We start from the raw sequence: 11,304 nt of genomic DNA on the forward strand, positions 1-11,304 counted from the left end.
CGCAAAGTGCTCGGCCACCCCCATCCAATGCAACGATGAGGACATCCCGGCTATCGCTTCCGAGATGCAATGCCCGGTGAAGCAATTCCCAATCCAATATTTGGGACTCCCCTTGTCCATCCGCAAGCCGTCTACTACGAGCCTCATGCCGATCGTCCACAAGCTAGAGCGCAAGCTCTCCACTTGGCGGGCCTCGCTCCTCTCCCTTGGTGACCGGCTCGCCCTTTTCTGTCATGTCTTAAGTGCTATCCCCATGCACTTCCTTACCGCCATCGCCTTCAACTCCTCCATCCTCAAGATGGCCAACCGCATCATCCGCAGCTTTCTTTGGGCGGGAAGTAAAGATGCCTCTGGTGGACCATGCTCGGTCAATTGGCAGAGAGTGTGCCGCCCTCTCTCCCTTGGCGGCCTCGGTGTCCGTGATCTGTAGCGCGCTGGCATTGCGCCGCGAACCCGTTGGCTATGGCTCAAGTACACCGACCCGATGCGACCATGGAGCCACCTGCACATCCCTCAAGACCCCGCAGTCCCGCCATCTTCCGTGCTTCTACGACCTGGACGCTTGGCGACGGCCACACTTGCATGTTCTGGAACGATCACTGGATCAATGGCAGATCCGTCGCCGAGATTGCGCCGCTCGTCCTCGCGCGCGTGACCCGGAGGCGGCGCAAGGCCCGTACCGTCCACGATGGACTTCTTCAACGCTCCTGGGTCCGCGACATCCAGGGCGCTTTGGGACCCGCTGCTCTGGTCCAATACGTCGACCTCTGGCGTTGCGTGCGCCACGTCGCCCTCTCGGATTCGCCTGACTCTCTGCGATGGCGCTGGACCTCCTCCATCTACTCGGCAAGCTCCTGCTACCAGGCGCTCTTCCATGGTGCCTGCAAGGACCCACATTGGCAGCTAACTTGGAAACCGTGGGCTCCTCTCCGCGTGAAATTCTTCATCTGGCTGGCTCTACAAGACCGTTGCTGGACAGCCGAGCGTCTCGCTAGACATGGCCTACCACACGAGGACCTCTGCGCCTTCTGTGACCAAGAGAAGGAGACCATGCAACACCTCCTGGCAGGCTGCTCTTTCTCGCGACAAATCTGGCACGAGATCCTAAGCTGGGTTCGCTCCACGACTGACATCCCGGACTGCGACACTGACTTCTACACTTAGTGGGAGACGTTCTGCAACCGCTCACCTTCCCCGGCTCGCAAGGGCATGGCTTCCCTGATCATCCTTACCGCGTGGTGGATCTGGAAACACCGAAACGCTTGCATATTTGATGGCGAGCAGCCCTCCACCTCCCGGCGCTCCGACATCATCAGAGATGAGGCGCGCATATGGGCCAAGGCTGGCGCCACTGGACTGCACAACATAATCCCCGAGAGATAGCTTTGTAGGCTAGTGGGGCTGAGCACCCCCAGGTCTGTTCTGCTTCTAGTTCACTTCCATGCCCCCGTGTGTACATGGCTTAGTGAGCCTATGTAATCCCTTGTTGTTTGACTCTTCTTCTATCAATGCAAAGATACGCATCCTCTGCATATTCGTGAAATAAAGAAAAGTAACATTAATGTGGACGGGCTCTTTACCCTGATTCCTTCTTTATAATATAATACGCACACTCATGCGTATTTGAGGAAAAAAAATGACGCACGACAAGTAACATAAGATTGCTTGCAAAGATCTGCCGTGCGGGCGCGGGCGCGGGCTGCATGTCAGGGAGGCGCCACCTTAAGCTCGCTTGGCGACTGCATTAACGGGGAAGGGAGAAGAAAATACTTGGCAACCTTGTTCCGTCGGCTGGGCTTATCCGACCACCAGCAGCCAGCACCAGCAGGGCCCGGAGCAGTGGGGCCTAGCCGGCCGGCAAAGGTCATCTCGAGACCAGCCACAAGCCTTCGTGGCCCAACGAAAGTGGGCGTTTGGATGGGTACGGACGTGCACTAATTTTTATCCACATTTCCTAAACATTAGTTGCCTGAATTTTGTTTTCCAAGCAGTCGATTTCTCACACATATAGGCCCCTGAGTCCTCGCGGGGTGATGCAAAACCTCACCAAAGAGGGGAAACGACCTGGCACAGCGAAACGTCGACGATGGAGCCGTGGAAGAGAAGCAGACCACACGGAACCTACGTCATAGCGTGCGCGGAATGCTGCAACATGCATGACAAGAAGGGGATTAAAAATGGTCGTATCGATCGTGAACGTTGACATGTCCGGATAAGATCTCACCGTACAATGGAGCAACTTGTCGGCTCGTCGCCGTCAGGACGGCAAGGCCGGGCGCCGGCTGGTCGCCTCGTGCACCAACCGCCGCCAGCTCTTGAGGCCCTCAAGGGCTGATTTTAACACAAATGGCCGTGACCTCGGTTGGAGTCTTATCCGTCTACTCACGCCCGATCGTGCTTATCTGGGCGCCAAATCGACTGCGTGCTCGGTCCTCATCATTGCCACACAGTAACCGATCTCTTAACTAGTCCAACTGGTAGCGATCTGGAACTTGGGATTCTGGATAGGCGCCAGCGAAAAAGCTCAGCCCGTCCCAGTACCAACTTGCATCTGACGTGGCGCCTTGCATGACGCGTCATCGCAGCAGAAACATCCCACCTGGAACCTATTAGTTAAATCCTGAACCGATCGTAGTTGAGCCGGTTCCCCGGTTCTTTAGCTTTGCTTTGCATGTAATAAGGTGCATGGCCGTGGTTTGTGCGTGCCGTGCGCGAGTAGGAGTAGGAGGTGACCGCGGTGAGCACGCCCTCTTCGTGAACGTGGGATGGCACGTTCGAAGGAACGGGGTTGTGGCGTGCAAATCGGCCGGGACAGTTGTTGCCTTACTGAATAAGAGGAAGGGAAAACGGGAAAAGCAGCAAGTTGTGCGCTGCGCAAAACCACTGTCTCTTGTGAGTTCATCGAGAGCGAGAGAAAGAGAGAGAGAGAGGGAACGAGCGCGGCGGCTGCCTAACAATTGGTATCAGAGCCACCGTCGACGAGGGACCATGGCGGGCAGCAGAGAGGCCGCCGCCGAAGAGGCTGCAGCCACAGCTGCCCAGGCACACGGCGGGGAGGCAACGCCACAGGCGCGCACTGAGACGCGGGGCCGAAGCCGCGGGCGCAGTCGCGTCAGGAGGAACGCGGGCGAGGTGGTCGTCCACGAGCGCGTGATCCGGGTGGCCGCCGGTCACGGCGGCACGATCGTCTACCCTACCCTGACCTCCACGAACTACATCGAGTGGGCGTTGGTCATGCAGATCAACCTGCGCGCGCAGGGCCTCTGGGAGGCCATGCTTGGCGAAGGTATGGTCACTGACCGTGAGGACATGGCGGCGCTCGCCGCGTTGATCCGGGCTGTGCCCCCGGAGATGCACGGCGTTCTCGCCGTCAAGAACTTCGCCTACGAGGCTTGGGAGGCTGTGCGCACGATGCGGATGGGCGTCACCCGCGTCCGAGAGGCCACGGCGCAGCGTCTCCGGTCTGACTTCGAGCAGATCACGTTCAGGGACGGAGAAATCCTGGACGGCTTCGCCATGCGCATCACCACCCTCGTCAACAATCTTCGGTCGCTGGGCGACAACGTGGAGGAGGTGCGTGTGGTGCAGAAGTTCCTGCGTGTCGTGCCGGCCCGATACACGCAGATCGCCTGCGCCATCGAGACCCTACTCGACCTCAGGAACCTGACGGTGGAGGAGCTCGTCGGCCGCCTCCGCTCCATCGAAGAATGCTACGGCGTCGACGCGAAAGGCCACGGCGGGCAGCTCCTGCTCACGAAACAGGAGTGGAACGCCCGAAAGGGCCACCTGGAGCAGGGGCAAGGCTCATCGGGCGGCGGTCAACGTCAGGGCAAGCCGCAGGGAGGCGGCAACGGGCAGCGCCGGGGGCGTGACATAACGAAGGTGAAATGCTACAACTGTAACAAGCTCGGGCATTTCTCCAGGGACTGCAAGGAACCACGACGGGAGCGAAAGGGCCAGGGCCAGCCGACGCCGGCGCAGCCACCGGTGGCCCAACCACAGCTCCAACCGAGGGCGAACCTTGCCAGGATCGACGACGACGACGCGGGGCTCCTGCTGGCGAGGGCCTGCACCCTCCACGAGCGGGGACCCGCACTGCTGATGGCCACGGTGCAGCCGCCGGACGCGGCTCAGGCGGCGCACGGTGACGCCCCGACGAGCCGGCGGGCTACGGGCGCGCCCACGAGCGTGACGCTGGTCGAGGACCAGGTCTTCCTTTCCAGGGAGGCCCACGCCGCCGACGTCTGGTTCCTCGACACCGGAGCCAGCAACCACATGACCGGCGTCAAGGGCGTGTTCTCCGAGCTCGACACCGACATTGCGGGCACGATCAAGTTTGGGGATGGATCCGTCGTGGAGATCCAAGGACGCGGCACGATCATCTTCGCGTGCCGCAACGGTGAGCATCGAGCCCTGACTGATGTGTATTACATACCCCGCCTCCGCAGCAACATCATCAGCCTCGGCCAGCTCGATGAGAACGGCTGCTAGGTCCTCATCGAGCATGGCGTTCTGTGCCTGCGCGACCAGCAGCAGCGACTCCTCATCCGAGTCGAACGCGCCCGGAACCGCCTGTACGTGGTCACCCTCGACGCCACCCAGCCGGTCTGCCTCGCCGTGCATGCCGGGGAGCATGCCTGGAGATGGCATGAACACTTCGGGCATCTCAACTTTGACGCGCTCCGAAGGCTCTCGTGGCAAGACATGGTGCGGGGTCTGCCGGTGATCGAGCACGCCCAGCAGCTCCGCGACAGCTGCTTGGAGAGGAAGCAAAGGAGGGCTCCGTTCCCGCAGGCGGCGAAGTGGCGAGCAGATGACCCGCTGGACCTGGTCCACGGTGATCTATGCGGCCCGATAGCGCCGGCCACGGCCGGGGGCAAGCGCTACTTCCTCCTTCTCGTCGACGATCTGAGCCGCTACATGTGGCTCACGCTCCTCACCACTAAAGACGAAGCCGCGACGGCGATCAAGCACTTCAAGGCCGGAGCTGAGGTGGAAACTGGGCGGAAGCTGCGCCTGCTCCGCACGGACCGTGGAGGGGAGTTCACGTCCGCCACGTTCACCACGTTCTGCGCCGAGGAGGGCATGGGGCGCCAGCTGACGGCGCCCTACTCACCGCAACAAAATGGGGTGGTGGAGCGGCGTAATCAGACGATCATCTTCGCCGCGAGGAGCTTGATGAAGGCGAGGGGGGTTCCGGCGCGGTTTTGGGGGGAGGCGGTCACCACCGCCGTGTACCTCCTCAATAGATCACCGACGAAGAGCGTCGACGGCAGGACACCCTACGAGGTATGGCACGGTCACAAGCCCGATGTGAGCCACTTACATGTGTTCGGCTGTGTCGCCCATGTCAAGGTGGTGAAACCCTATGCGGCGAAGTTGGATGATCGGAGCACGCCGATGATCCTCCTCGGGTACGAACCGGGGACGGCGGCGTACCACGTCTACGACCCAGCCCGCAACCGTGTGCACGTCTCTCGCGACGTGATTTTCGACGAGGGCGCACGGTGGGACTGGGAGGCGAACGATGCGGCACCAGCAGGAGTGGAGTTCACCGTCGACACTTTCTCCTACACCGTGACGCGCACGACGTCGCGTCCTCTGGCGAACACAGAACCTGACGATGCCGCATCGTCACTGAAGAAGAACGCCGCGGCAGACTCTGAGGCGCCACAGGAGGAGAGCACGGGCGGCACGGGCTCCCCCGGCCCGCAACGCGCCACCCCTACAAGTCCAGTCGCCGCGGCCGAGCCCGCCGGCGACACTGAAGAGCACTATGAAGAGCCACAACACCAGCAACATCGCATGACGACTCGCGCCCGCGACGGGATCGTGCAGCCGAACCGGCAGTACGAGGACTACGTCATGCTGGCCCACGAGGACGAGCTTTATCTTGGCGAGATCGACGAGCCCAGGACCTTTGCAGAAGCAGAGGAAGAAGGAACATGGCGCCGCGCCATGGACGAGGAGATGGCATCGATCATCGCCAACAAGACCTGGCGGCTCACTGAGCTGCCTGCAGGCCACAAGGCCATTGGGCTCAAGTGGGTGTATAAGCTCAAGCACGACGCCAGCGGCAACGTCCAGAAGCACAAGGCGCGCTTGGTGGCCAAGGGGGTCGTCCAGAAGCAGGGCGTCGACTTTGAGGAGGTGTTCGCTCCCGTGGCACGCCTCGAATTCGTTCGCCTACTAGTCGCCCTCGCCGCGCACGAGGGCTGGCGTGTCCACCACATGGACGTGAAGAGCGCCTTCCTCAACGGTGATTTGAAGGAGGAAGTGTACGTGATGCAGCCACCGGGCTACGCCATCGACGGGGAAGAACACAAGGTGCTCCGTCTGGACAAAGCTCTGTACGGTCTGCGACAAGCTCCGCGGGCGTGGAACGCCAAGCTGGACCGCTGCCTCCTCGGACTCGGGTTCACCAGGAGCCCGTCGGAGCATGCAGTCTATGGACACGGGAACGGAACAGCACGCCTGCTCATCGGCGTGTACGTGGACGACCTCATCATCACGGGGAACAACGACGACGAGATCAGCAAGTTCAAGGAGGAGATGCAGAAGCAATTTCGCATGAGCGACCTGGGCTTATTGAGCTTCTACCTTGGCATCGAGGTAAAGTAGACGGTGAACGGCATCTCCCTCAACCAGGCAGCGTACGCCGGCAAGATCATCGAGAAGGCCGGCCTGGTGGGGTGCAACCCTGCTCATACCCTCATGGAAGCTCGCTTCAAGCTCAGCAGGGTGAGCTCTGCACCAGCCACGGACGAGATGGCGTACCGGAGCATCGTTGGTGCACTTCGCTACCTGGTGCACACGCGCCCAGACATAGCGTACTCTGTCGGCTATGTGAGCCGGTTCATGGAGGCCCCGACGACGGAGCACCTCGCCGCCTTCAAACAAATCATCAGGTACGTAGCCGGGACGCAGCACTACGGCTGCTTCTACGCCAGAGGGGCGGCCGAGGCAACTCTGGTGGGCTTCAGCGACAGCGACATGGCTGGCGACGTCGACACCCGCAAGAGCACGACCGGCGTCCTCTTCTTCCTCGGCCGGAGTCTGATCAGCTGGCAATCACACAAGCAGCGAGTGGTGGCCCTGTCCACCTGCGAAGCAGAGTACATCGCCGCCGCAACGGCGGCCTGCCAAGGCATGTGGCTCGCGCGGCTGCTCGGTGACATGAAAAACGAAGAGGCCGAACATGTCATGCTAAAGATCGACAACAAGGCAGCTATCTCCCTCAGCAAGAACCCCGTCTTCCATGATCGCAGTAAGCACATCGACACAAGGTTTCACTTCCTGCGCGAATGTGTTGAAGACGGGCGTGTTGAGGTTGAGTTCATCGGCACCAGTGGACAGCTCGCCGACATCCTGACGAAGGCACTCGGGCGTGTCAAGTTTCAGGAACTCCGAGAAGAAATTGGTGTGGTTCAAATCCAGTAGTGGTTCAGGGTGTAGGGAGGCAATGTTAGTTAAACCCTGAACCGATCGTAGTTGAGCCGGTTTCCGCGGTTCTTTAGCTTTGCTTTGCATGTAATAAGGTGCATGGCCGTGGTTTGTGCGTGCCGTGCGCGAGTAGGAGTAGGAGGTGACCGCGGTGAGCACGCCCTCTTCGTGAACGTGGGATGGCACGTTCGAAGGAACGGGGTTGTGGCGTGCGAATCGGTCGGGACAGTTGTTGCCTTACTGAATAAGAGGAAGAGAAAACGGAAAAAGCAACAAGTTGTGCGCTGCGCAAAACCACTGTCTCTTGTGAGTTCATCGAGAGCGAGAGAAAGAGAGAGAGAGAGGGAACGAGCGCGGCGGCTGCCTGACAGAACCTGCTCTTGCTAGGCACCAGGGAAAATCGGACGAGACTTGCCTGCTCCACCGGCGTGTGCCCATCCGTGCTTCCGCGTACGTAGCTTGATTTGATTGGAACAAAATAAGGCCTGACCCCGCGCCCTTAAAATCAGGGGATGATTAGATTAGAAAGAAAAAAAAAGACAACCATAAAATGAAGTGGGAGCACCGATAGAAGCATAAGGAGGGAGCAGGCAAGCCGGGCTCTTCTCTAGCCACTTGAATATTGCGTCCGACGTGGCGCCTTGTATGAGCCTATCACAGTTGCTCGCCATTTTGACTACAGTACTTGTAAACCAGCACTGTGCGTGATAACAACATTTGAGTTGTCCGAACAGAGTTGAGTTGTGTTCCCGCGCCGCGCCGCGCCTATAAGAAAGACTACCAAAACCTTTTTGGACATCAAGAGGCGGCAAGCAACAGAACCGACCGAGAACGCGAAAGTGCATTTCCATCGAGCGATCGGTCGGCGCATGGATCCGCGGTGCAGCCAGCAGTGGGAGAGCTCGATGGAGGACGTGTCGACGCCGCTGCTGCCTCTGCATGACGACGGCAGGACGGACGGGCGCTCGTGCTCGGCCCTGGCGTCGCTGCTCGCCAACAAGTACCTCGCGATCGCGGCGGGGCCGCTGGCGTCGGCGCTCATCTGCGCATTCGTGGACTTCGGCCACGGGCGCGCCGCGGCGCGCAACATGCTGGGCGTGCTGGCGTGGGTGTTCATCTGGTGGCTCACCGACGCCGTGCCGCTCGGCGTGGCGTCCATGGCGCCGCTGTTCCTCTTCCCGGCGTTCGGCATCTCCTCCTCGGACGCCGTCGCCAAGGCCTACATGGACGACGTCATCTCCCTCGTCCTCGGTAGCTTCATCCTGGCGCTCGCCATCGAGCACTACAACATCCACCGCCGCCTCGCCCTCAACGTACGCACGCTCGATCGATCGATCGTCGAACGAACGATTACTTGAAGAAAAACGAACTAATAATAAAGGTTGTATAACGCGCATGCAGATCACGTCGCTCTTCTGCGGGGACCCGGTGAGGCCGCCGCCGCTGCTGCTGGGCATCTGCGGCACCACCATGTTCATCAGCATGTGGATTCACAACACGCCCTGCACCGTCATGATGATGCCGGTGGCGACGGGGATCCTGCAGCGGTTCCCGCGCGGCCAGGCGGCGTCCTCGTCCGCCGACGCGCACGAGGTCCGGCGGTTCTCCAAGGCGGTGGTGCTCGGCGTCATGTACGCGTCCACCATCGGCGGGATGTCGACGGTGACGGGCACGGGCGCCAACATCATCCTGGTGGGGATGTGGTCCACCTACTTCCCCGAGCAGCGGCCCATCACCTTTAGCTCCTGGATGTCCTTCGGCTTCCCCGTCGCGCTTGTACTGTTCGCGGCGCTCTGGGTCACGCTCTGCCTCATGTACTGCTCCAGCAACACCGGAAGAGCGCTGTCGGCTTACCTCGACAGGACCCATCTCAGGAGGGAGCTCAGCTTGCTTGGTACGTGCTCTCTCTTTCTTTTCTAGCTTGGTCAAACCATGTTGCTTCACATGTTCTGGTCAGTGGTCAACTCTTTGGCTTTCTGGTCAGTGTTAAACTTATTATTAACCTGTTATCTGATGGCTGTTCTGCTTTCTTCTCCGCAGGTCCAATGGCTTTTGCAGAGAAGATGGTTCTAGCCGTTTTTGGAGTATGTTTCTACAATCTGTTTGTATTGTACCTCAAGTTCTGAACCAAAAAATTAACACGCCATTATGGTTGTCTTATTGAGCAAAAATAAACGAAGTGAAAATGAATTGGTGCAGGGCCTAATTGTGCTGTGGATGACGAGAAGCCTGACGAACGACATCCCTGGGTGGGGAGTCCTCTTCCACGGCAAAGTCGGGGATGGAACAGTCACCGTAAGAGCACCGATGCATGATCCTGCATGCAGTTTTCGAGTTTTGACCAGACAAATATGTGGCACGTGCTCACTGGATATGCTGTATCGTCTTACTAATGCAGATCATGATGACCACTCTGCTCTTCATAATCCCCAACGGCAAGGGCGGCGGCGAGAAGCTCATGGACTGGGGCAAGTGCCGGAAGCTGCAGTGGAACATCATCCTCCTCCTCGGCGCGGGTTTCGCCATCGCCGAGGGCTTCAAGGCGAGCGGCCTGACGGACATACTCTCGGAGGGGCTGGGATTCCTGAGGGGCGCGCCGCCGCTGGTGATCGCGCCCGTGGCGTGCGTCTTCAGCGCCGTCATCACGGAGTTCACGTCAGACGACGCGGCCACCACCCTGGTCCTGCCGCTGCTGGCGGAGCTGGGAAACACCATCGGCGTGCACCCTCTGCTGCTCATGGTCCCCGGTACGGTCGGCGCGCAGCTGTCCTACCTGCTGCCCACCGCCTCGCCGCCCAACGTCGTCGGGTTCGGCACCGGCTACATCACCATCAAGGACATGGTGCTCACCGGAATACCCATCAAAGTGGTGGGCGTTGCAACTCTCGCCGTCCTACTGCCAACTCTAGGTATCCAAGTTAACTTGCAGTCCTAACACTGACATTAACACTGACCATGACAAAGGAAAAAACTGCTGCCTGCTGCTGCTGCTCCTGTACTTACTACTTGCTCCCCCTTTTTCTCTTTGTCTTGTGCAGGTTCTGTGGTTTTTGGCATGGATCAGAAGTTGTAGGAACTCAAGCAAAATTCAAGTGCTCTGCGCTTTTCAAATTGTAGAATTGGTTATCCACTTTGCCTGGAAAGAACAGGAGCTCGGCCTATTGCTATGAGAGGGGGAAGGAGTTCTCCTGTACATTTTTAGACAACAGACTGTGTAGTAGGATGTTTAGGTTGTACTATCATATAATACTCCTTCGTCTTAAAATAAGTGTCTCAAACTTAGTACAACTTTATACTAACATTTATTTTGGGACGCAAGGAGCATACACTATGTATAGCAAACACCATTACCTCATGTGTTTTTTGAACAGTGCCCCTGTGCACTAGATTGGGACTCCACATTGCCTCATGTGGTTGTACACTGTTCCAATCCCACGCACGTTTCAACATCTGTATGGATCACCTCAGAGAGGGGTCGGAGATGTGTACTGAATTATAATTTCTCAGATGTCCTTGGATGGGTGGTGGTTGTGTGGAGACGAAGATTCTTCTTCCTCGTCGGAATGATTTTCTGTTGTTGTTCTTTCTTCTTCTTTGTGCTGTTGCGTGAGGAATGTCCCGCTTTGCCCGGGAGGTTGGCCCGGCCGTGGTGCCACCGGATCCTAGTTCTCTTCCATCCGGAAGGGGCACATATAGTGGTACTCAAAGCCACAGACAGCGAAGGCTGGTGCAGGCATGTTGGATGCACATGTGTGTCCTTGTCTTTTTGGCACCGAAGCAAAAAAGTGGGGGAGCAGCATGGCAGTTATTATGTCATGGTTGAATATGAGGACCTGCTTGGGTCTGAATGCAGATTATTGT

General features: G+C 58.7%; 1 protein-coding gene across 1 annotated transcript; it reads left to right on the forward strand.

The window, feature by feature from the left end:
- Positions 1–8,239: 8,239 nt before the first annotated feature.
- On the forward strand, positions 8,240–10,980 carry LOC119267946 (tonoplast dicarboxylate transporter-like). Its single transcript, XM_037549403.1, has 6 exons — positions 8,240–8,756; positions 8,845–9,337; positions 9,484–9,527; positions 9,643–9,738; positions 9,842–10,352; positions 10,482–10,980. Exons 1-6 carry the CDS (start codon positions 8,313–8,315, stop codon positions 10,514–10,516), a joined length of 1,623 nt encoding a protein of 540 aa, XP_037405300.1. The 5' UTR covers positions 8,240–8,312; the 3' UTR covers positions 10,517–10,980.
- The last annotated feature ends 324 nt before the right edge of the window (positions 10,981–11,304 follow it).

Source organism: Triticum dicoccoides, chromosome 3A (genome assembly GCF_002162155.2).
Source record: "Triticum dicoccoides isolate Atlit2015 ecotype Zavitan chromosome 3A, WEW_v2.0, whole genome shotgun sequence".
In the NCBI taxonomy this organism is placed as follows: domain Eukaryota; kingdom Viridiplantae; phylum Streptophyta; class Magnoliopsida; order Poales; family Poaceae; genus Triticum; species Triticum dicoccoides.

What these genes read in the sequence shown, in the direction of transcription:
- LOC119267946 (XM_037549403.1), top strand. Translation starts at nt 8,313, where the DNA reads ATGGATCCGCGGTGCAGCCAGCAGTGGGAGAGCTCGATGGAGGACGTG. An exon ending in TCGGGGATGGAACAGTCACC is followed by an intron (nt 9,739 to 9,841) that starts GTAAGAGCACCG and finishes TTACTAATGCAG; the next exon opens with ATCATGATGACCACTCTGCT. An exon ending in CGTCCTACTGCCAACTCTAG is followed by an intron (nt 10,353 to 10,481) that starts GTATCCAAGTTA and finishes TGTCTTGTGCAG; the next exon opens with GTTCTGTGGTTTTTGGCATG.